The sequence below is a fragment of the Cricetulus griseus genome, chromosome 7 (assembly GCF_003668045.3).
Source record: "Cricetulus griseus strain 17A/GY chromosome 7, alternate assembly CriGri-PICRH-1.0, whole genome shotgun sequence".
Classification (NCBI taxonomy): domain Eukaryota; kingdom Metazoa; phylum Chordata; class Mammalia; order Rodentia; family Cricetidae; genus Cricetulus; species Cricetulus griseus.
Genome location: NC_048600.1, coordinates 108,488,071 through 108,511,196, shown reverse-complemented (window position 1 = coordinate 108,511,196; position 23,126 = coordinate 108,488,071). Strand labels below are relative to the sequence as shown.

At 44.3% G+C, this 23,126-nt stretch overlaps 2 protein-coding genes across 6 annotated transcripts in view; one reads left to right on the top strand and one right to left on the bottom strand.

Annotated features, from left to right (window-relative positions):
* Positions 1 to 21,132, bottom strand: part of Fam117a (family with sequence similarity 117 member A) — a 64,462-nt gene extending 43,330 nt beyond the window's left edge. Inside the window, exons 1-2 of the mRNA XM_035448146.1 lie at positions 21,000 to 21,132; positions 218 to 390 (exon numbers count right to left, since the gene is read on the bottom strand). Coding sequence (XP_035304037.1) covers positions 218 to 390; positions 21,000 to 21,132 — 306 coding nt within the window. The remainder of the gene's footprint in view (positions 1 to 217; positions 391 to 20,999) is intronic.
* A 586-nt stretch (positions 21,133 to 21,718) lies between these two features.
* Kat7 (lysine acetyltransferase 7) overlaps positions 21,719 to 23,126 on the top strand; it is a 37,654-nt gene continuing 36,246 nt past the window's right edge. For 2 of the 5 annotated variants that reach the window (XM_027424279.2, XM_027424277.2), the window contains exon 1: positions 21,719 to 21,898. In XM_027424279.2, coding sequence (XP_027280080.1) covers positions 21,884 to 21,898 — 15 coding nt within the window. In that variant the 5' untranslated portion in view covers positions 21,719 to 21,883. Of the gene's footprint in view, positions 21,899 to 22,182; positions 22,427 to 23,126 lie in introns of those variants that run through there. The other 3 variants (XM_027424280.2, XM_027424274.2, XM_027424278.1) reach the window with 3 other exon arrangements.

The window sequence follows — 23,126 nt, the reverse complement described above, 5'->3', positions numbered from 1 at the left end:
CCCCAACCCCCGCGGCCGCTACTTATCTGCCCTATGGGCGGGGACCGGCCCCTCGGCCCGGAGTTACAATTGGCTTACAGAGTTCCAGCACCTCCCTTCAACCAATCTACGGAGGGGCTCTTCCTATTCCGAGGATGATTGGTCTGTGTGCTCAGCCATCAACACAAGACCCCACCCTCCCGCTTTTCTTTTCTTTTCTTTCTTTTTTTTTCCTAACGTCCTTAAGGCTGCCGATTGGTCCTTTCGGTAAAGGGCTGGTTCTCCGGCACCGCCAGTGAGAAGGCTCAAAGAGGAAGATCGTCACACCCACTCCCAGGTAGTATGCAAATGTTTGCCACGTGATGTCAAGCTGTGCAGGGGGCGGAGCTTGATGTGGGTTGGAATCAAACACTAATGAAATCTTTATATGGGGTAGTGTCAAACTAAGCAGTTTTAGAGGGATTGAGAAAACTTAACTTCAAAACGCATTACATTTAGTTTAACCTAAAAACATTAGTTTTTCAATTCTCATGAGATTTCACTGCTGCTAGCAAACTCCAAACTGAGATTCTATATATTTATACAAGGTTTGCCTATTATTTGCATGAGCTTTGCATTAAATTCGTACATTTACTGGCTACCTTGCCTCATGTGACACTCACATTTGTCTTTTAAGCTTCCAAGTCCCTTCCTGAGGCCGTTCCAATCTCAATAAAAAGCAGCTGTTGGCCTGTAAATTAATTTGAAACTTTAAAAGGGAGGTGGGAACGTCCCTGCAGAGCCATCCAGGCTCTAACTAGCAAAACAAAGTGACTGATAAATCTGCACAAGTTTGATACTGACTCAATTAGGAAATTTTGGTCTTCTCAGCTCAGTGCTCTCTAACCTACATGTCAAAGTAAGAACGGATGGTCCCCAAAGAGAACACTTGCAGTTGTGAAAATTATATGATATATAAACATATATATATATGTTTATATATCATATATATATATGTATATATATATATACATATATATATATATATATACATATATATACATATATATATATATATATACATACATATATATATATATACATATATATATATATATATATATACATACATTTGCAGGAGTGGGAAAAGCATTTAAGATATTATTAAAACCTATTGCTTCTCAAAAAAACAACAGATTACCCTTGGCATTTTGTTCTATATATGGCAGACACAAAGTCAATCAACCCCAGTTGTGAGTGAGAAGGGACCATCCAAGTAATTAGATAATTCCCTCTAGATTTATATTTAGTTATGAATTCTAATTTTGACCTTGCTACCATTTTGTCTTTCTATTTCAGTCTTTGCTGAGTTTAGTGTTAAAAGAAAGGCATTCCCCTGGAGCCACACTTACTAATCAGAGGAGAGGAAGTAAACGGGGAGTGTGTTATGAGGGTCACTGTGGGATTAAATACTGAAAGCAGGTAATACTCAAAGTGGGAATTCAAGAGTTGTTGGATATTAAAATCAGCCTATGAACGTGGAACAAATGGAGGCAATAGAACACTCTGTAGAAAGGTTTTCTTTGCAAAGACACTACTACTGTGTTTGTTGCTTCAAGATCTGACATACAGATTCTTTACAATTAAAGAGAACTATCCCCTTTCCATGAAGAGGACAATCTTATCAAATACAGATAGGAATGAACAGAACCTGATGATCTGAATTAAAACCCAGGCAGCATCAAGTCAGCTCATCTTAAAAATTATACATCTTATGTCTGGGAATGGAGGTCAGAGGAACAGCATTTGCTTGGCATGCTCAAAGCCCTAGGTTTGATTTCTGGCATGGGAGAGGGGAGATGGGAGCAGCTTGTGTTCTCAATTTCCATTAGTTCAATATTTTGTACACTTTAAAAAACATCCTGGCCAGGCGTTGGTGGTGCACGCCTTTAATCCCAGCACTTGGGAGGCAGAGGCAGGCAGATCTCTGTGAGTTTGAGGCCAGCCTGGTCTCCAGAGTGAGTGCCAGGATAGGCTCCAAAGCTACACAGAGAAACCCTGTCTTGAAAAAAAAAAAAGAAAGAAACAAAAGAGTTAGGTTACAGTGGCTGCCCAGGATCTTTCGGCAGACGCAGAACTTACAGCCTAGGTTTTTGACTCCAGCTTCAAACATTTTTCCCAACTAACACTCAACTTCCTGACCACTGAAACTGTCTCTTGAATATTTGTATGATAGTGTATACTGTTTTAGGACTCCTCACGAGTATATAGATCGTTAGATAGTCTCAGGCCATGATGAGTAGTTTTTATTGGGTGAGTATTTTAAGTGTGTGTTAGTGATAAAAGCCTTAAATTGAGGGATTCTGAAACACATTAGGCAAGTGGCTTCTTCTCTCTGTGCAAGAATCACCCCCATCCATCAACCTTACAGACTTGTAAGAATAAATTGACACATTACTTTATAGATGTAATTTTGCCTTGGAGAGAGAAGTTAGATAGACAGTTCAAAGAAACAAAATTTAAACATTTTTCCAAAGCCAAGGTACCAGTATTGAGAAGCTGGATGATAGAAAGAGTCACTAAAGGTGGCACAAATGAAGAGTTGGATCTTCTGAGTACAGAAAGCTATGGTCTTTCCTGATAAGTTGCTGGCAAAAGACACTGAAGTTGACCCTAGTTCAAGGCATAGAAGTGCAGGCACAAATATAACTCTTGTCCTCTATTAGGTATCATGCCCAAACAGCTGTCTCTTGTTCACTTCTCTCTACCTGATAGCTTCCCCTAGCATGGGCATGATGGCAGGATAAGGACCTCATATGAAGATTGGCACTTGTCTGCTTCTACTAATGAAAGAGTCCAAAGTCAAGGCTCTGGAAAGGCTGTGTGATGATAAGGGGAGATGCGTCCCATTACAAAGCACCTTCTTGCTTGTTATTGTTTTCATTGTCATCCTTATTAGTATCATTGCCAGCAATTTCTTCTTCACAGATTTGTTGAAATGACTACTATGTGTCATACTCTGAGCTTATGGAATAGCAAAAATATTCCCAGGACCAGGGAGATGACTCAGCAAATACCATCAAGTCTGGATTTGATCGCAGATTCGACCCACATAATGGAAGGAGAGAACTGACTTCCACAGTTGTCCTCTGTACCTCCACAAGCATGTCAGGGCACATACACACAAAGTAAATCTTTAGAGAGAGACAGAGAAAGGCCATCCTAGGTATTCTATGTTTGAAACTTCAGGTTTTGTATCTCTCAAAGTGACCTTTAACAATGCCAAGAGGACCTTACAGCAGTACCTGAAGGGAATACACTTTGAAAAGAGTAACCTGAGCCAGGCATGATGGCCTTTAATACCAGCACTCGGGAGGCAGAGGCAGGTGGATTGCTGTGAGTTCGAGGCCTGCCTTGTCTACAGAGTGAGTTCTAGGACAGCCAAGGCTACACAGAGAAATCCTGTCTCGAAAAACAAGACAAAAAAAAAAAAAACCCACAAAAAACAAAAACCAACTAACTAACCAAAAAGAACAACAAACAAACAAACAACGGTTGTGGTTTAACAAGAAAAGTAGCTTCTTACTGAGTGCCAAATGAGGGTTAGGGAGAGGGAAAGTGAAGAAGAACTAACAAAGAAGACAGAATGTATGGGCCATAGCAAGGGACAAAATGTGTCAGAGAGAATACAGAAGGTCAAAATCCAGGCCAGCTGGTTATTGTGGGAGTAAGGGAAGGGATACAGGGAGAGAGAAGCTACCAGAATGGGAAAAGTTGCCAAGGGATAGGAACCCCCCCCTTCTGTTCCCATAACCTCATTCATTTCCTTAACCCTCCTTTCCAATCCCTCTCAGGCTGCTCTGCTCCTTTAGCTCTGACCCCATTTCCTCAGGATTTAGTTCCCCAAGGAGCAGAGCCTGACATTTCAGACAGAGGCTGAGGAAAGCAGGTAGGTCAGAAAGAGACACTGAGTGTCTGCGTCATCTTATATTCTGCTTTATTATTTTGGAACTATGGGGCCAAAGACGTAAGCATGAAGACATTTACCAGGAAGTTCAGGACCGGTTGGGGGGGGGGCGGGGCTGGGAAGAAAGGCTATCAAGACTTCTCTACTGTCTGCTGAACAATTCATTGCTACTGGTAGTCACATTTTGGAAGGTAGAAATGCCATATTTGTGGTATAAATGGATGACCAGGGTAGAACTCCAGCCTTCAGGGTTGTGACGTTCCCCTTGGCTATGACAACTGTATCCTTTCTTGATCCAGTGGATACTAGATAAGGTCTCCCTGCTGACTCTGACCTGTCAGTTTTCCCAGAGCCTTTTTATCCTAGGCAATCCCTCACGGTCTTCTAAGACCCCAGACCTTTACAGTGTCTACTTGAGGAATGTCTATCCTGACTATGCCTGTAGGAAAAATAATCCCAGTTCCTTGAGTTCTTTCTTATCTGCAACAGTTGTGGGCATCCCAAGAGCAATTGTCTTGCTTTTTTGTTTGTTTGTTTGTTTGTTTTTGGAGACAGAATTTCTCTATATTGCTTTGGAGCCTGTCCTGGAACTCACTCTGTAGACCTGACTGGCCTTGAACTCACAGAAATCCGTCTGCCTCTGCCTCCTGAGTGCGGAGAATAAAGGAGTGCATCACCAATGCCCAGCCTCTTGCTTTTATTTTTGAGCTGGGGACTCATATAACTCAGGGTGCCCACCAAATCATTATAGAGCAGGCTGCTCTTGAATTCCTGATCCTCTTGCCCCCACCTCCCAAGAGCTACCATGCCCAGCTTAAAATGGGTGTCCTACTCATTACTTCATAGCCTACCACTGTGACCAGAAGGCAGAGTATGATTCACGGCAAAAATAAGTTAAAATATACTTTAGAGCAGGTGATATGGCTCAGCAGGTGAAGATGTTGTGGCCAAGCTTAAAAACCTAAGTTTGACTCTTGGAACCCATAAGGTAGAAGAAGAGAACCACTGGTATGGTGAGGCTTGCTTATGCCCCTCCCTCATGTGTGCCTAAATAAATAAAAATACACTTTAGGGGGCTGAAGAGATTGCTTGGCAGTTAGGAGAGCTTGTTGTTCTCCCAGAGGATTTGAATTCAGTTCCCAGCACCCACATCAGGTGACTCTCAAACTCCTGTGACTCCAACTCCAGGGAATTTGATGGCATCTTCTGTGCACAATCACGTGCACATCCTCAAGCACATACTCACAAATAAAAGACATTCACCATTATAAATACAGTTTAAAGCTGTGTGTGGTGGCTCACGCCTTTAAATCCTTGCACTTGGGAGGCAGAAGCAGGTGGATCTCTGTGAGTTCAAGGCCAGCCTGGTCTAGCCAGGATGGGACAGGCTGTCAGCCAAGACAGCACAGAAAACAAAACAAAACAAACAAAAACCCCTATAAATTGTAGGTTCATCATGGTACCTTAGAGGAAGCAGTTGGCACTGGCACCCCATAACTAAATCCTGCCTCAAGATGAAAGTATACTGGTGAGGTCATGTTAGTTCAGTATACTCTCAGGGGACTGTGTATAAACCAAAAGACATACTTGCTTTGTTCCTACTTTAGAGTTCTGTCTACTCCACCACTGTTGTTAGTTATATCCTTTATGTCTGCCTCAAAAATGTAATTGCCCCTGGGGTAAAATGCTACAATACTCTTGAAATTCTCCATCTGATTTCCCATGCAGTCCCTCTCTTCCTCTCATACCATTCGCCAAGTCAGGCATCAAACTCCTGTCACAGGCACTGTGAATGTAACAACAGGGAGGAGTGACTTCAAAGTTTGTCTTTAGTCTGATTTCCTTCATACCCAGAGTTGAGGTTCCCAAGCTCACTTTCAGAACCCAAATTATTTTCTTCATAGGCTTTAGTAGTTAGTACTGTGGTGCACACCTGTATTCCCAGAACGTCAGAGGTGGAGGCAGGTGGATTCCTGGGACTTCGAGACCACCCTGGTCTACATAGCAAGTTGCAGGCTAGCCAGGACTACACAATGAGACCTTGTTTAAAATAAAATAGATAAATAAAATGTGAAGTCTTTGTAGTAACTAACTGTGGATTGAAACTATAGATTTATTTATTTATGTATTTTTGAGACAATCTTCCTGTGTCACCTTTGCTGGTCTAGAACTTTTGTTTGTTTGTTTTGAGACAGGGTTTCTCTGTTTAGCTTTGGAGCCTATCCTGGCACTCGCTCTGGAGACCAGGTTGACCTCGAACTCACAGAGATCTGCCTGCCTCTGTCTCCCGTGTGCTGGGATTAAAGGCGTGTGCCATCAATGCCAGGCTGGTCTAGAACTTTTGACTAGACCAGGTTGGCCTCAAACTCATAAAGCTCTGCCTGCCCCTGCCTCCCAAATATCAGTTTTACTCTCCTGAGGTTTGATCAATGAGGATTTCCCCTGTAACTCCATCTTCATCACTATGTGTTTCCCCTTCCACCACTATTCCAGTCTCCACATGTTCCCTGGCTAACCTCATCAGATACTAACGATGCTCTCAGAACTCAGAGGTGCCTGCTAATTCATTTCATCCTAGCTTCTAGGCACCTTTATTATTTCTCCCAAGCATACGTGTATGTGTGTTTGTCCTTTCTCTCCAACTCTGAGTAACGGGACCTCTGCTATCTTATCAGCCATGAGTGCAAGCCAGTGCATCCAGCAAGGCTGAGGTGATGTTGGTTAAGTGCCTATTTCTCTAACATTTCTGGAAACTATTGAATAAAGCTAAAAGCCATACAAACCAAAAGCAAGGAAGGCTCCAGGTTTTGTGAGGCCTAATGTTATTGTTTATTGTTTCTCTTCTCTCCTCTTCTGCTCCTCTTACTTTTGTGTATGCTAGGTAAGTGCTCTTACCTAGCAAGTAAGCAACAGTGCCAAGCCTTAAAGAAAAAGCATCTGTCTGTCTCTGTCGGTCTGCAATCCGTGTGTGTGTGTGTGTGTGTGTGTGTGTGTGTGTGTGTGTGTGTGTGTGTGTGTGTGTATGTGTGTTATGTACATGTGTGCTTGTGGATGTGTGTTCCCATACATTTTGGGAGTCCACAGAAAATTGCCAGGTGCCCTGCTTTATCATTTTCTACCTCATTCCCTTCTTATCGAACCTGGAGCTAGACTGGCAGACAGCAAGCCCCAGTGATCTCCACACCCTTACAATGCTAGAGTAACAGGCTCCCAGCTATGCCTGGCTTTTTACATGGGTTCTGGGGATTTGAAGTCAGGTCCCAAGCAAACATTCTCACCCATGGAGCCATATCCCCAGTCCTAATCCCAGCTCTTGTGGTTCTGTTTGTTTGTTTGCTTGTTTTTCCAAGACAGGGTTTCTCTGTGTAGCCTTGGCTGTCCTGGAACTCACTATGTAGACCAGGCCAGCTTGGAACTCACAGAGACCCGCCTGCCTCTGCCTCCCAAGTGCTGGAATTAAAGTCATGCACCACTACTGTCCAGCCCAGTTATTTTTTTTAAAGAATCATTTTGGTGTTCCTCAAATAAAAATTTAAAGCAATAAATGTAGAATTAGGTAGAGAGCCTTGGAAGGGACCTTTGACACTGTTTTTATTAACATCTTGGTAAATCTGTTCTGACTGAAGGAATAAAGCCTGCTTACATCCCAGCCAACTCTTCAGATCTGACTGAATTCAGTGCCTATTCCTGGCTTTTCCTGTGGATTTCCTGTACCCAACACATTTATTCCACAAAACGGCTCTGGCACAACTAAATGGCCTTGACAGCCAAGTCTCTAGCTAATGAAAAATCCCAATGTGCCAGGTTACCACTCCTCCTACTTAGGTTACCTAGTGGCACTTAGAACAATGTTTTCAGAGCAGGTGGCTTGTCCTGCTCTATATAGGAGATCTAAGAATGGCCATTCCACCAATGGTCTCCAAGAGGACCTGCTTCCATTCACCTTTGGCAAAAGCCTCATAGTTTACGGAGTAGCTTGTATTCTGTTTGGGGAGGAAGCAGCTTAGCCTTGCTTTTCCCATGCCACTTTGATAATATCACACCAGCTGGCACCTTTCCTGGCGATCCCACCCAAATGTTCTGTCCAATTCTCTGGCCTCCTGAGTTGGCCCAGAATGTTGAGTCAGAGTACAAAGACCAACTCTTGTTTGGTTTCATGGCTCTAACACCCAATTCTGAATTTCCCCAAACACATTTGAAATCCTGGGCTTCCTGAATCAGTGAGAACATGTGTGAAAGTTCAGGGCGCCCCTCTACCTATGTTAACATTGGGGCTCTAGACACCAGGCAACCATAATGCCATTGACCATGTGCTCCTACCTCACAGAACAGGAGACAGTAAGCCTCTTGCACATTACCATATTTAATTAACCTGCTGTGTTCACGATTACTCTATATAGCAGGCACTGTTACCCTCAACTAAGAGAAGTTAGTAAACATTATGAGGAGTGACAAACGAAGTGACCGCTCCACCCATTTTCAAAGGCTGCTGCATAGTCACTACTTGAGGAGACAGTGTACTGGGTCAGAGGCACCCAGAACCAGAGGTGTACTCCTGACCCAGAGGCAAGGGTCAACATTAGGCCATACAGGCCACACTAGTTACGATATACTCTGTGTCCCATACACCTAAACTATGAAACTCTAATTTTGTTTATGCTGCTCAGAAATTATGGAGGTGAGTCTGATAAAAATCTAACTCTCTTGGCATGGGAGTTTAATTTCTCCACTAAAACATTGTCATGTGTGTGCTTTGGTGGCTAGGCTAGGGTCAAATCCATTTTTCTCTGAGTTTCCTACCTTGGAGAAAGAGTGAAGATGGGGAGCATGGGGTTTACACTAAAGAGAAACCAGAAATAGACCAAGGAAGGTGGTAGGGAGGTACTACTCTTTAAGGCCAGAACAATTGAGCCAGAACTCTTTAAGAAGCATAGGTCATGTGCCAGGGTAAGTAAGAGAGCTCATTGTGGGATCAAAGAGAAGCTGTTAGAGGCAACCCTGGGAAAGGATTGGATGAAAAGAGTCAGAGTGAAGAGAAGAGTCTATCCAGATTCAGAAGGCAGAGGCAGGTGGATCTCTGTGATTTTGAGGCCAGTCTGGTTTACATAGTGAGTTCCAGGACAGCCAGTGCCAGACAGAGAGACCTTGTTTCAAAATAAAAGAAAAAAGAATCCATTTGGGAATGAAAGTGTGTTTTAATTCTGAAACCACTATAAATCAAGAGAAAAGGATTTGCCCCTTCATTCTGTCTCCCTATCTTGGACAGCAAAACAGGGGGAACTCACGCCTGATTGGACTGTGCTCCCTCCAGAGCCAGAAAACCCTGGCTGCAATGCCTGCCTGGCCTGTCAAAATGCTGCCAGGCAAAGTGACTGGCCACCACTCTGGTTGATAAGTAAAGGGTACCCCTGTTTGTTGCTTTTTTCTCTTTGCTCCCTGCTTAGCGTGCAGCCTCTGCCTGGCAGGGAGCCTCCAATCAGGGGTTGCAGAGTGGGACTCTCTAGACAGTATTCAAAACACAGTGATTTATGAGCTCCTAGAAGGGCCTAGGTGGGAAAGCAGACTTCAGACTAGTTTCCACAAAGCTTCAGCATCCCACTGACAAGAGTCAAGGTATTCATCTTCTTGATGCTTGTGACTTCAGACCAACTTTGGGACAGGGTATAGCCTTCACTTTTCCTGGGACCCAAGACCCTGGTTCTGTGATGAATAAGACCAGTGGAACTGGCTAGAATAAGACTAATGGACGTCTGTGCAAGTCCTTAACCTTGAAATAAGTGAAGTGAGCAGCTCAGTAATGCTAGTTTTGTAGGATTTATTTTTTTTTTTTTTTAGCATGAAAGAATTCTTTTGAACCCTCCATGGCTCCAAGAAAAACTATTTGAAATGTCCCTTCTTATGGGGCCATAGGGTTAAGTGCCAGGGATGGTAGGCTAAATGCCAGGGATGCTGGTTGCATGGATCTTGGGAGCAAGGCTAATGGCATCCCTGCTGTGGACTCAGGAATACCAGGCCCAGGCACTGGTTGCCCAGAGAGATGCAGCCATTTTGACTTCTAACTAAAGGACACTTCTGGGATTTCCCCTTCTGTGGTGGGAAACAGAGAAGCAGATACCCAAAGGATCAAGGGGACCTACACCCCAAGTGTACAGGCTGGGAAGGGGATCATGTGAGAGCCCAGGGCAGGGTGATTTATGCAGTTTAGAATTTGGTTCCTGCTGGTGGAAAGAAGATTCATTTTGTGAGTGCTGCATGGTAATTGCCCTTCATAAGGATGATCTCAAAAGGTCAAGGGATGGGTCCTGAATAGCCCTAATGTCCCTGAAACAGTCCATTGTATAGTTATTGTCTGTACATGTAAAGGAACTCTTCTTGACCCTATTCATACTTTTCTCTTTGGGCCCCCAGAGTTTCCCAAGAGAATAATTACATACTACCTTATTCCAGAGCAAAAAAAAAAAAAAAAAAAAAAAGAAGTTCAGTACACATTTCTTGAGCCCTTATTATGTATCAGGTATTATGCTAGATTGGGGACATACAGATGAATAATACATGGTCATCTTTAGAGGGAGTCTGAACCCTGATTTTCAAGATATTTCGAAATGACCTTTGGAATTTAGTAAGCAAATCTGCATCTCTCTCTATCTCATACACATGGATTACAAATCAGCCTGCATCCTCCTGCAATCCTTTTAAAAACTCTTATTTATGTATATGTGTATATTATTCATGAATTTATGTGCACAACATTTGTACAAGTGCCCACAGAGGCTGGAAGAGGATGCTAGATCCTAAGGAACTGCAATTACAGGTCATTATGAGATGTCCAATGTAGGTGCTGGGAACAGAATCGGAGGCCTCCACAAGAACAACAAATGCTCTTAACAGCTGAGCCATTGCTCCCTTCATTTTTTTTTTCTTTTTTTGGTTTTTCGAGACAGGGTTTCTCTGTGTAGCTTTGGAGCCTATCCTGGCACTCGCTCTGGAGACCAGGCTGGCCTCGAACTCACAGAGATCTGCCTGCCTCTGCCTCCCAAGTGCTAAGATTAAAGGCATGCACCACCAATGCCCAGCCATTGCTCCCTTCTTGCAATCTTTTAATTTGGCCTTGTATGGTAACCTTCACTTGGTACCACCTCGTATGGTAACCATCAATTTGGATGGCTTTCTCCATACTCTGATATGTCTTCCTTAGCAGACAGGATAACCAGAATTAGTTTAGGCACTATCCTTTAAATGCAAATACTATGTGTACATTGCTAAGTGAATTTACTTCCTTTCTACACTTATACACTTGTTATTCATTTATATAGCCAGCAGTTTGCCTGCTGGGTGTCATGTACTCTACTAAGTGAATAGAGTAGACACTGGCCTCATGGAAGCCACCATCTGGGTATGTGTTTGGCAAAATAGGTGAAGTCTCAAACTTAGACAAATGTCATGAAGAAAGTACAGAGTGCTATGAGTATAAAGTGGTATGTGGTACAGTCTGGAAGGCTTAGAGAAGGGTCTCTTGAGGAAATGACATTTGAGCTGGGATCTGGAAGATTAGCAGAAAGAGATGAAGCAGAGTATGGGAAAGAATGTTCCAGGTGAAGTAAAGAGCACACACATGATCAATGTGGAAAGTCAGCCAGAGGACTGCCTATGAGGATGCTACAGGCCTTTCCCACTGTGGAAAGGCACATGCAATGAAGATTTGTACAAGAGTCAATCCTTTCCTCAGATTATTGCAGCTGTCTTTTTTTTTTTTTTTTTTTTCTTCCTCCCTTAGGAGCAACAATGCTGGTTTGAACTTCTAAGAACTTTCCTAGTGTCTGGTATAGTGTTGCTATGCCTGGGTGGCAGATGTCCCCAAACTGTTGGGTTAGCCTCTGCCAATGTGGACAGAAAAGCAGGGCGGAGGGTGGGTGGAGTGCTTTGCCTGAGGTATCAGCTCCACAGTGATGTTTGGAACGGCCCCAAGACTATAGTCCTTCTTCTCAGATAACTCTACCACGTGTGCCTCCCACCCCCACTGAAATGCTCCACCTGCCCTGCCACCCTGCAGCGACTTTGCTCCCCCACCCAAACTAGGGAAGGTGTCTGGATAAGAATTCTGACTATTCCCAGCTCCTTGAGTCTTGTTCTGAGGAGTTTAGGCCACAGTTTTGTTGGGAAGTGTGTATATATACATATCTTTAATCGTTTCCCAGAGGTACTAATGGAGGTCATGAGGAAAGGGGGTCATGATGGTCACACTTGGCCTTTGGAAAGCTCTTCCTGTCATCCTGACTTATCTTGGGAGAATGTGGCTTTGGGCAGTGACATCTGCTGGCAAGGCTGGGCAGGTAATAAAATGACCAGATGCCCACTCATCCTCATGTGATTTCCAGAGTAATAAGTATGTCATCACAGCGGACCTGATGGTGTAGGCCTGTCATCCCAGCTACACACAGGGAGAGGCAGGAGGGCAAGTTCAAAGGCTTGCCTGAACTATGGAGTGAATTCAAGGCTGCCACCGGCAATTTAGTAAGTAAGACATTATCTCAAAAAATGCAAAAAAAAAAAAAAAAAGGGCTAGGGATATGTATTCCTCAGTAGTAGGTTACTTGCCTAACATTTGTGAGGTGCTGGATTCAATCCCCAGTACCACACATACTTCTGAGATTGGACTGGAGCCAGTTGGTTAGTACAAAGCGGAGGGACCAGGCTGGAAAGATGGCAACACTCACATACATAAATACTTTAAAAATAAAGAAAAGAAAATGAAAGAAAGTAAATGAACAAAACAACATCTTAAAATAAAGCTTTTAAAGGCAGAAATGTCTAAAGCTGTAGGTGTGAACCAAAAGCTAGTTTGTGTTAAGTGCTGAGAATGCCTTTTCTAGTGGTAGCTCACAACTCTCATGTTAGCCAGTTGATTCTCATTTAGGTACAGTTAGTCACAGAGGAAGTTTGGGTAAACACATGTAAATGACTCAGGAGGATCCATTGCTAGTCATTTCTGGGAAAGTTTATTTCCACAAATAAAAAGGCTCATATTTTAAAAATAAGAGAGGCTGGTGGTGGTGGTGGTGGCGGTGCCCTACTTCAATCCCAGCACTGGGGAGGCAGAAACAGGTAGCTCTCTGTGAGTTCAAGGCCAGCCTGGTCTACTGAGTGAGTTCCAGGACAGTCTCCAAAGCTACAGAGAAACCCTGTCTCAAAAAAACCAATCAATCAATCAATCATAGAAGGCAAAGTCTTTTTTTCTATTTTTAATTAATGAATTTATTTATATTTATTAAGACACAGTCTCTCTGCAGCTTTGGCTGTCCTGGAACTCTCTATGTAGACCAGGCTGGCCTCTAATTCACAGAGATCCACCTATCTCTGACTCCCAAGTGCTGGGATTAAAGACCTGTGCCACCATGCCCATCATTTTTTTTTTTTAATTTCCTTGACATTGATTGGTTGTCAACAAAACATTTTCATGGATAACATGTATAACAAGAGTGCAGCTTTTTGTTTTCAGGCCTAGGGATAGCATCTCACACAAGCCAGACAAACACTCCATCACTGAGATACAACCAGATTGTTTAAGTTGAACCCTTAATACAATGTGGAATAATATATAACCTGCCTCCCTGATTGCATGCATTTCATGTATGCATTCTGTTCAGTTTCACTCATTATCATCATGCGCACTTGACAGAGTTCAGTAGTGGGGAAGCCAAATGATACTAGAGAGCAGATGATACTAGAGAAATAATTATGAAGCAAATTTTCTGTCATAGTAACAATTCCTCTGTAATTAATGTGGCCACCCCAACCCCAATCTCTAGTCCTCATTCAAACTTAAAAATCAAGAGTTGCCGGGTGTTGGTGGCCCATGCCTTTAATCTCAGCACTTGGGAGGCAGAGGCAGGTGGATCTCTGTGAGTTCGAGACCACCCTGGTCTACAAGAGCTAGTTCCAGGACAGCCTCCAAAGCCACAGAGAAACCCTGTCTCGAAAAACCAAAAGAAAAAAAAAAATCAAGAGTCTACTAGAGAAGTTGGAAATGAACAGGATTTCACAGAAATCACACACACACACACACACACACACACACACACACACACACACACACACACCCCTCCCGCACACACACTTAGAGTCCCATTCTCCTAAGAAACAAAATCAAAAGTACATTTGAGGGACTGGGGATGTGGCTCAGTTGGTAGAGAGTGCTTGCCTAGCATGCACAAAGTACTGGGTTTGATTCCTAGTACGGTATAAAAATAGGCGTGGTGGCATATGCCTGTAATTCCATCACTTGGGAAGTGGATGAGTTTGAGATCGGCCTGGACGACATGAAGCTCTACCTCATGAAACAAATAAGACATTTTTTTGCATTATAAATTTTTAATTCTGGAACTATCTTAAATGGGTACTCTTCTACTAGTGACTATATACAAATCTTCAAGGGGAAAAATAAAGAACACACTTGAGGGAGACATAAAAGCCGGAGGGAGCCAGAGGTGCAAGCAGACACTGCAATGTTCTGACATAAAGGACGCTTAATACTAGGGAGATTAGAGCACACTATACATCAGAGCCACAGTGCAATGTCACATGGTAGTTGCAGCTTCAATTATGAAGACCACAGAGAAATATAGAAGACAATGAGTGTTCTAGCTTGCTTCTTTGTTACTGTGGTAAACTCCAGGACCAAATGCAATTGGGGAAGGAAAAGGTTCATCTGACTTACAGGTCACAGTTCTAGGGAAGCCAAGGCAGGAACTGAAGCAGTGCTTCCTTTGGCCACCTTTTTCACACAGCCTAGGATGACCTGCCCATGGGTGATACTGCTCACTTTTGTGTTGGGCCCACTCACATCAACCATACCCCTTAAGAGAGCTGGAGAAATGGCTCAGTGATTAAGGAAACTCACCAGCTGCTCTCCTAGAGGACCTGGGTTCAATTCCTTGCATCTACGTGGTGGCTCACAACCATTTGAAACTCCATTTCCAAAGGACCCAATACCCTCTTCTGACCTGAGAGCATCAGACATGAACATGATGCACAAACATACGTGTAATCGAAGTATTTATATACATAAAATCTTGCGCACGCTCGCGCACGCGTGTGTATGTGTGTGTGTGTCTTTAAAGCACCAGTAAATTTTAGAAAGTCTCACTTTCCTCATCAGCTTGTGTTGTTTTATGGGGTTAATTTTTGAAAGGCAGAGGGGACTGTAGGCAGGTGAAAGTGACGTTCCACAGCCCCTTCCTGTTGGGGTTCTCCCAAGATGATGACTTATTCGCTGTGTGCTCTCAGTTCCCAGCTCGATGCCTACCATATATCAGATGCTTAATATCTAGTTGATGAATAAATGAAAATGCCTGCAATCTCAAGTCTCAATCCATGCTTACTATGTGCATTCCACCTCAAAGTAGAAAATGGAATTCGGCTTTCTTGGAATCCAAAAAATGAAGGGCCATCCATAATGACAATTCCCTGGCCTTCTTGATAAGTGAATTTGGGCACGAGAAGCCAAGGAGAGACAGTCTGTTAGAGAAAACCCAATTACACTGAGGAACATATGTTGCCCTGAGGCCTCTGCTGCCATAACAACATCATGTAACTATAACTACAGCCCTGGAGGGCGCTGGCCCCGTCAAATATGGAAAAGGATGTCTTCATCATAAGACAGCTTTGTGCTCAGTTAGACTTCCCTGGAGGGCTTGGATCAGGGAAGGGAGATAAATTAAGTGGCAGAAAAGGGGGGATGGAGGTCAGGAGAGAAGAACTGCTACTAAAGCAGCATAATGATTTTTTAAAAAAGCAATTTTCAAAATGTGGTTATTTGACTGTTTAGCTTTGGTGGTTATTTATAACCCCAGCTGCAGAGGCGGGAAGCTGTGCTGGCGCCTGCTGGGATCTATCCAATAACTTCCCCCAGGGTGGGCTGAGGGTGGAGGCTAAGGACGATACAAGAACCAACTTACCCAGTGGCCAGAACATTAAGAGGAGCTCCAGGCCATATCCAGAAAGGGAAAGAAAGAAAGGCCCACCCCGACTCGTTTTTTTGTTTTGTTTTGGTTTTTGAGACAGGGTTTCCGTGTGGCTTTGGAGGCTGTCCTGGAACTAGCTCTTGTAGACCAGGCTGGTCTTGAACTCACAGAGATCCACCTGCCTCTGCCTCCTGAGTACTGGGATTAAAGGCGTGCACCACCACTGCCTGGCCCCTGACTCAATGTTGTTTTTATTTTTTTTTGTTAAGACAGGGCCTGTCTAGCTCTTGATGACCTGGAACTCTGTGTAGACAAGGCTGGCCTCCAACTGCTTGCATCTGCCTCCCCGTGCTGGTATTAAAGATATGAACTAAAACAACTAGCTACCCCTACCCACAAAGCCCCCTCCCCTCCATTTCAACTGTGTCTTGCTATGTAAGTCTGGCAAATCTGGAACTTACTGTGTAGATCAGGCTGGCCTTGAATTTGCAGTGAACTGAACTTGTCTGTGCTTTGAGATTGCTGGCATTAGAGTTGTGCTCCACTGAGCCAGACTGACTCTGTTATTAAGGCAGATGTAAAGAAAAAAAAAGTTTTAATAAGAATTATGGTGACATCAGCAACCTCTGGGATTCTCCTAAAGGGGTAGAGGAAAGATTAACACTTTTAGCCAGAAGTTAGAGATGAGATGGTTCTAGTTACAGTAGCATTGTCTCGAAAAGGTCCAGGCAGACTTCTCTCACTTTACAAGACAGTATCTGCACACAGAGGGGATGTCTTCTCTCTAATCCTGCCAAGATATACACCTGTTCGCAGAAGAGAGGATGCCTAGTTCTTTGCAAGTCTTTCCTCGATAGTCATCCCTGGCAGTGGGGTCAGGAACATTGAATTCGGTACTACACCATTTACGAGTCCCTTAGATGGCAAGCAGCAAGAGTGAAGCTGGAAACTGTGACAAGTCAGACAGAGTTCCCACCTTTCAGGAACTATAAGGTTTCTGGAGCAGGCAATGACAATTACACTTGTATTTGAAATATGGACTTTTTTTTTTTAACTCTTTGAACTACTTTTAATAAAATCACTTTGTTGAAATGAACTCACAAATAAAACATCATACAGCTAGATTAAGGGAACTGCTCAAACACTTGCTGAGTCCCAAATTCTATCTCAAGCTCAGTAAACTTCCACAGTTAGAATGGCTATTTGGAAGCACTGAAAGTTGGCTCAGAATTTTACACTTTCACTATCACTACCCACTAAAAAAGAAAAGCTATGATAGACTGAAACTAGGGGAAAAATTAGCCTTATACCCTCTTTCATGACTCATGTGTCCTTTTGCATACTCTGTCTTTCCTCACCACCTAATATTACCCTTTCTTGGTGGATTTTAAAGGAAACCAAGGAACTTTTTAGGGCACTCAGAAATGTTAACTGAGGAGACAAGATACAGATACAATATAAAACACACACACACACACACACACACACACACACACACACACACACACACTCAGAAATGTTAACTGAGGAGACAAGATACAGATACAATATAAAACACACACACACACACACACACACACACACACACACACACACACACACACACACTCACTCTATCCCAGTCAACCTCAGCTATCCTTCATCTTTGGCTAAGGAGACTGCAGCAGTATTTTAACTAATCTACTTTGGGCTTCCCTGCCACTCTGATCATTCCTCTAAAAGCTGCCAGAAATAAATCTCTAAAATGCAAGTCTGATCATGGGACTTCTCTGCTTAAGTACCTCAGTACCAGCCCACCATCTCCAATCCAGTCTCCCTACCAAGGCATAGAAGACTCTGCATGAATCAGTTCCCAGCACCATTTTGGCAAACATCTCACTCCCTCTTGCCAAGTAAGTTACCCCAGATGTGATGCTTGCTCCACACCTAACTTCTGAACATGCTGTACTCTTTCCATGGAAAGCCCCTATTTTCTGTGTCATCCTATTAAATTCCATTTTCATTCACCTGTCTTATGAATCTTCTCCCAAACTTTCCAGATGAAATATTCCATCCCCTTCTCTGTACCCAGTGGACCTTTCCTATCCTTCTACTTTTTTCATTCTCCACAGAATTTTAGAACTATGAAGCTGCTGGCCAGTTTCCCTCACTAGACTCACAGCTCCACTGAGGGAAAATAGTGTTCTCTTCATCTCGGTGTGACATGATGTCTTCGTTAATTACTGGGTTTCTAAAGCTGAAAAGAGCTTAAATAGATAAATGCAATCACTGACACCATGTGCAAATACCAAACATTAGGATGTTGTAGTCATGATTAGGAAGACTACAAACACAAAAGCTGTGTTTTGAGTCTTTCTTCTATCTCAGGAACTGGCTGAGTATTTCAAAACACTCATTTGCTTTATTGCTTACAACCACTTAGTAAGCTGGGCAATAGCACTAACAAAGATGAGAAAACTCAGATCAACTTAAAAACTTGTCCAAGAGCAACGCAGAGAGAAAAAAAATGACAGAGCTTATTCAAATCTAGATCTGGCATGGAAGCCTTGGACTCAACGCTAGTAAAGCTGATGCATAAGGGGAGTAGGAATTATGTTTCTCTAGGCTGTGAAATGGAGTGGGGAACAAAATATCTACTTTATGAGAATATACAATAGTCAGTGAAAAATAATGTCACTATGCTCTACTAAAAACTTTCTGAAGAAAGAAAAGCAATTATAGAGGGTTGGAAAATGCATCCAGGCAGGAAAACTGTATAAGGAATAAAGGCAGGCAGAACAGTGGGGAGTGCTTAGGTGGGCTTCCAGATAAGGATAAGTAGAGGCATCTGGGTGAAGGATTTGAAACCAACAGTCATAATGAAAATAACTCTTAAAGATTATAATTGGAGAGAGTGAAAAAAAAAAGTAAGATTTAAAAAGTAGAAACCCAGCCAGGCAGTGGTGGTGCACGCCTTTAATCCCAGCACTCGGGAGGCAGAGGCGGGTGGATCTCTGTGAGTTTGAGACCAGCCTGGTCTACAAGAGTTAGTTCTAGGACAGCCTCCAAAGCCACAGGGAAACCCTGTCTCGAAAAACCAGAGGGGGGGGGGAGGAGGAGGAGAAGAAGAAGAAGGAGGAGGAGGAAGAGGAGGAGGAGGAGAAGGTCAGGAAAAAATAACTTGGGAGAGAGGTAGAGGCAAAGAGAGTGAGAGAGGGAGAAAGGGAGGTAGAGAAAAGGAGAGAGAAAGAATGCAAGAGAAAATACCTTTAAGAGTGAGTCTACTTTCCCTATTCTAAACATCCCTAGCTGATCTACTCTCAAGAACACATTTTTTTTTTTTTGGCCATATGATCATATTTCTATCCTAGTAGTGTTAGTTTTTTCATCTTTTCCACAGAGTTCATTTTCTTTTTTAAAATTTATTTGATTTTATTTTATGTGCATTGGTGTGAGGGTGTCAGATCCCCTGGAACTGGAGTTACAGTCAGTTGTGGGTGCTGGGAATTGAACCCGGTTCCTCTGGAAGAGCAGCCAGTGCTCTTAACCTCTAAGTCATCTCTCCGGCCCCCACAGAATGTGTTTTCTTTTACTTTTGTTGTTGTTGTTGTTGTTGTTGTTGTTTGAGACAGGGTTTCCCTGTGTAGCTTTGGAGCCTATCCTGGCACTCAACTGGAGACCAGGCTGGCCTCGAACTCACAGAGATCCCCCTGCCTCTGCCTCCCAAGTGCTGGGATTAAAGGCGTGCACCACCAACGCCCGGCTCAGAATGCGTTTTCAAAAGGTAAGAACCATATCTAAACAAGACTATAAACTAACAAAAACACTGACACCTGTAATGATGTTAGTGGTATGAATCATCTGGTTGAGCAGCAAGCGTTCGCTGTGGATTGAACATGGACTGGGGACTCTAGAAAGGCTGGTACAGAAAAACTGAAATATAAAATAATACATATATTTCTCTTCTCTTTTGACAGGAGGCAGTGTTGTTTTTTGAGACAGTGTCTCGTGTAGCTCAGGCTGCCCTAGAACCATGTAGCTGATAACCCAATTAAACTTAATCTCCTACCTTCTCCTCCAAGTACTAGGATTACAGCTGTGTGTCACCACAACCAACTTAAAATGATATCCTTCAAATATAGTTAGGGAGTTAGAACATTCCAGAGTAACCCCAGGCACATCTGTAAGTGCAAAAGAACAGTCATAGCATGGAATTGAACACATAAACGCTCAAAAAACAGAGGAAGAAACATGAGCTACTTTCAAGTAGCCTTTTATGTGCAGTGCAGCTCAGGAAGATTATTCAAAGGTATTTAAAGTGAAATGCGAAATGCCGCCTGTATCAACAATGGCTCAAGCTACCCCCAAGGAGTGTGGGCTAAGGGTCTGGAATTTTTAACTCTAAAGAGTCCTCTGTTTAGCATATCAATCAGGTGTTTGTATTCTGTTCTTTAAGTCTCTCTCCAGAGGTTAGCTGGTCTCAGATTGAAATTCTGATAGGGGCTTGTGAAATGGCTCATTGGATAAAGGCACTTGTTCTTTCAGCAAGCCTGGTGACCTGAGTTTGATCCCTGAGACCCCCATAAAGGTGGCAGGAGAGAACCCACTCCACAAAGTTGCTCTCTGAGCACTCACCCAGTCATGCGCGTGTACACACACTCACAAATAAACAAATTTGGAACCAGGATCCCAATTCGGTAACTGAGCTTGCTTTGATCCCACCAAGTCACTCCTGGCCAAGCCCCAAGTCTCCTGAAGTTAAAACTTCAAAGCCTGCTAACCTCCAAAGCCTGCCTTTTCTTTTTTGAAACAGGGTCCGGCCTGGGTAGATCAGGCTAGCCTTGAACTCAGAGATCTGTCTGCCTCAAAAAACATGCACCGCCACGCCCGCCCGGTTCCAGGCTTTTCTTATGGTTCTTCTGCCAGCCTTTAACCTACTTTCTCTTTCTTATGCCCTTTTATTATTATTTAAATACCCATTCCTTTTGGGGGGCTCCAGTGCCTTTAAAAATACTACTTTCTCCACCTCCCCTCCTCGATTCTTGGCTCCTGCATTTGGACTACGGGGGTCACAAGGGCTGAATGGAGTTCAACGCCTCTCCGACTTTGGTACAGCACCCTCATAGTCACATCACCTCCTCGCCCCCTCTGCAGCCACCCAAAGCTCGCAAACCAAAGCAGAATACTGATAGGCCGGGGGCGTTTCACCGCAGGGTTAAATTGGGAATTCTTTAGCGCTGCGGCGTTCGGAGAGCGGCCCTGCATCATCGTGTAACGTGAGCGTTAACTTACTTGTTGTTCTCTTAATGCAAGGACAATGTCTCCTCTACCAGACAGGAAACTTCACGACCGACATAACCCTGCCAATCCTTTATTCAAACCCCATTCACACCACTTCGGCACACAACACTAGGTCTCAGGACAGTTCCTTCAGCAAAATGTTTCTCCCCAACTCGGGAGTTTACGTGATAAACGGAAACGTCCTTTGACCGACTAGAAACGAAAGGGTTAAAGCTCGACAACCTGATGGATTCTGGGGTTTTCCTTCCTCCACGCCAGAAAGTAAAACGACCAGGAAGGGAGATTTCGCCCAAGGTAAAGATGAAAACGGTCAACTTCAATTGTCAGACGTCTGCCCCTAACAATCATGGCTACCCAAGCCCACAAAGGAGGCCGCAGACCTAACTAAAAATGGCCGGCTCAAGTTTCACTATTGGCGTCGTCTCCTGCCCGACTCCAAAATGGCGCTCGCTGGCCTCTCTCTGGAAGTTGCAAACTTCCCAGCAGTCTCTCTGCCCTACACGTCAGGTGACGTGAGCCTCAGCCGGAAGTGAAGGAAAAAGCGCTTCAGCCCGCGGCGCCTGCGCAGAAGGCTTCAGACGCTGAGAGGCAGGAGGCACTTGGATCGTCCGCAGGGTTTGGGACTGCTACAGAGGCCGCCACGGAGCCCGCCGGAGCCCCCGTTCCTGCTGCTGCTGCCGCCGCCCGAGTCGGAACCGTCGGGCTGCAGCCGCCGGCAATGCCGCGAAGGAAGGTGAGGAATGGCAGAGAAGGGATGGCGGGTTTCTGAGGCGAGTCGATTGAGCAACGTGACGCAGTTGGCCACGCCTCGCAGTGGTTGGGTTCCAACTTCCCGCTCCCCCGAACCTAGCTTAGCCACCCTGCCTCCTCTCGGTACCAGGCAGAAAAATGTGGGCCCTACCCTGGCCTCGGCCTATGCTTCTAACTATTCCCGCCCTCTGCTTGCCTGGATCGGAGGCGTTCTTCCTGTTAATTGGTCGCTGAGACGTCTCGGAGCATATTGATTGGGTGGTGACGCCGCCTATTTGCGCCCAACGGTCACCTCCCCGCGTGCGTGGGCGGTGTCTGGGTCTGGCCCCGGTGCTCTGCGACTGGCTGTGGAGAATGCTCGCTCTTTTCCTCATTGGTCCCGCTTCGCAGTCTGTTCTTGTGGCGGGTGCGGCTTAGCAAGGCCTGGATTGGGTTGCACGAGGCTCCGCCCTTCCGGATAGAGATGGCGATAGGTGCCAAGGCGAGTTGGGGAGACTGCTTTCCTTTCCAGGTGGGGGGCACAACAAAGCAGGGGAATGGGGAGCGCCCACTCCCAAGGGGTGCCTTGCATGCCTGTTGCATTCTCAGACATATTCTTCCACTTATTTGTTCAGTTTGACATTTCCTGGAAAGTGCATTTTGGGAAAATAACGCAAAACTTGATGGAATTAGAAGGTTCTTTTGAATTTTGAAATCACACAGGAAATACACGATCCTGTGTGTGGTGCATGCATTTGAGTGTGTGGGCGCGGGCGACTGACGGTATATGCCAAGGCCTGAGAAGGACATCTTCCTCTTTCTTACTGATCCAAAAGCTAGATTGACTGGTCAGTAGATTCTCTGGAGCCATCTGTCTTGTCTTTCCAGGGCTAGGGTTCTAGGCTCGTGCATTTTTTTTTTTTTCCCCGAGATAGTCTTTGGAGGCTGTCCTGGAACTAGCTCTTGTAAACCAGGCAGGTCTCGAACTCACAGAGATAGGCCTGCCTCTGCCTCCCGAGTGCTGGGATTAAAGGCATGAGCCACCAACGCCCCGCACATTTTTTTTTTTTTAAATGCATGCTGGGGATCTGTACTAAGGCTATAAAAGCATAAAGCTTACAGCAGAGCGTGTGCTCTTGTACACTAAGCTATCTCTCCAGCCCTGACCCTGCCCTTTGCATTCTACAATTGAACATCGGGAGGACAGCTGAACTGTGTCTAGGCCACTTGTC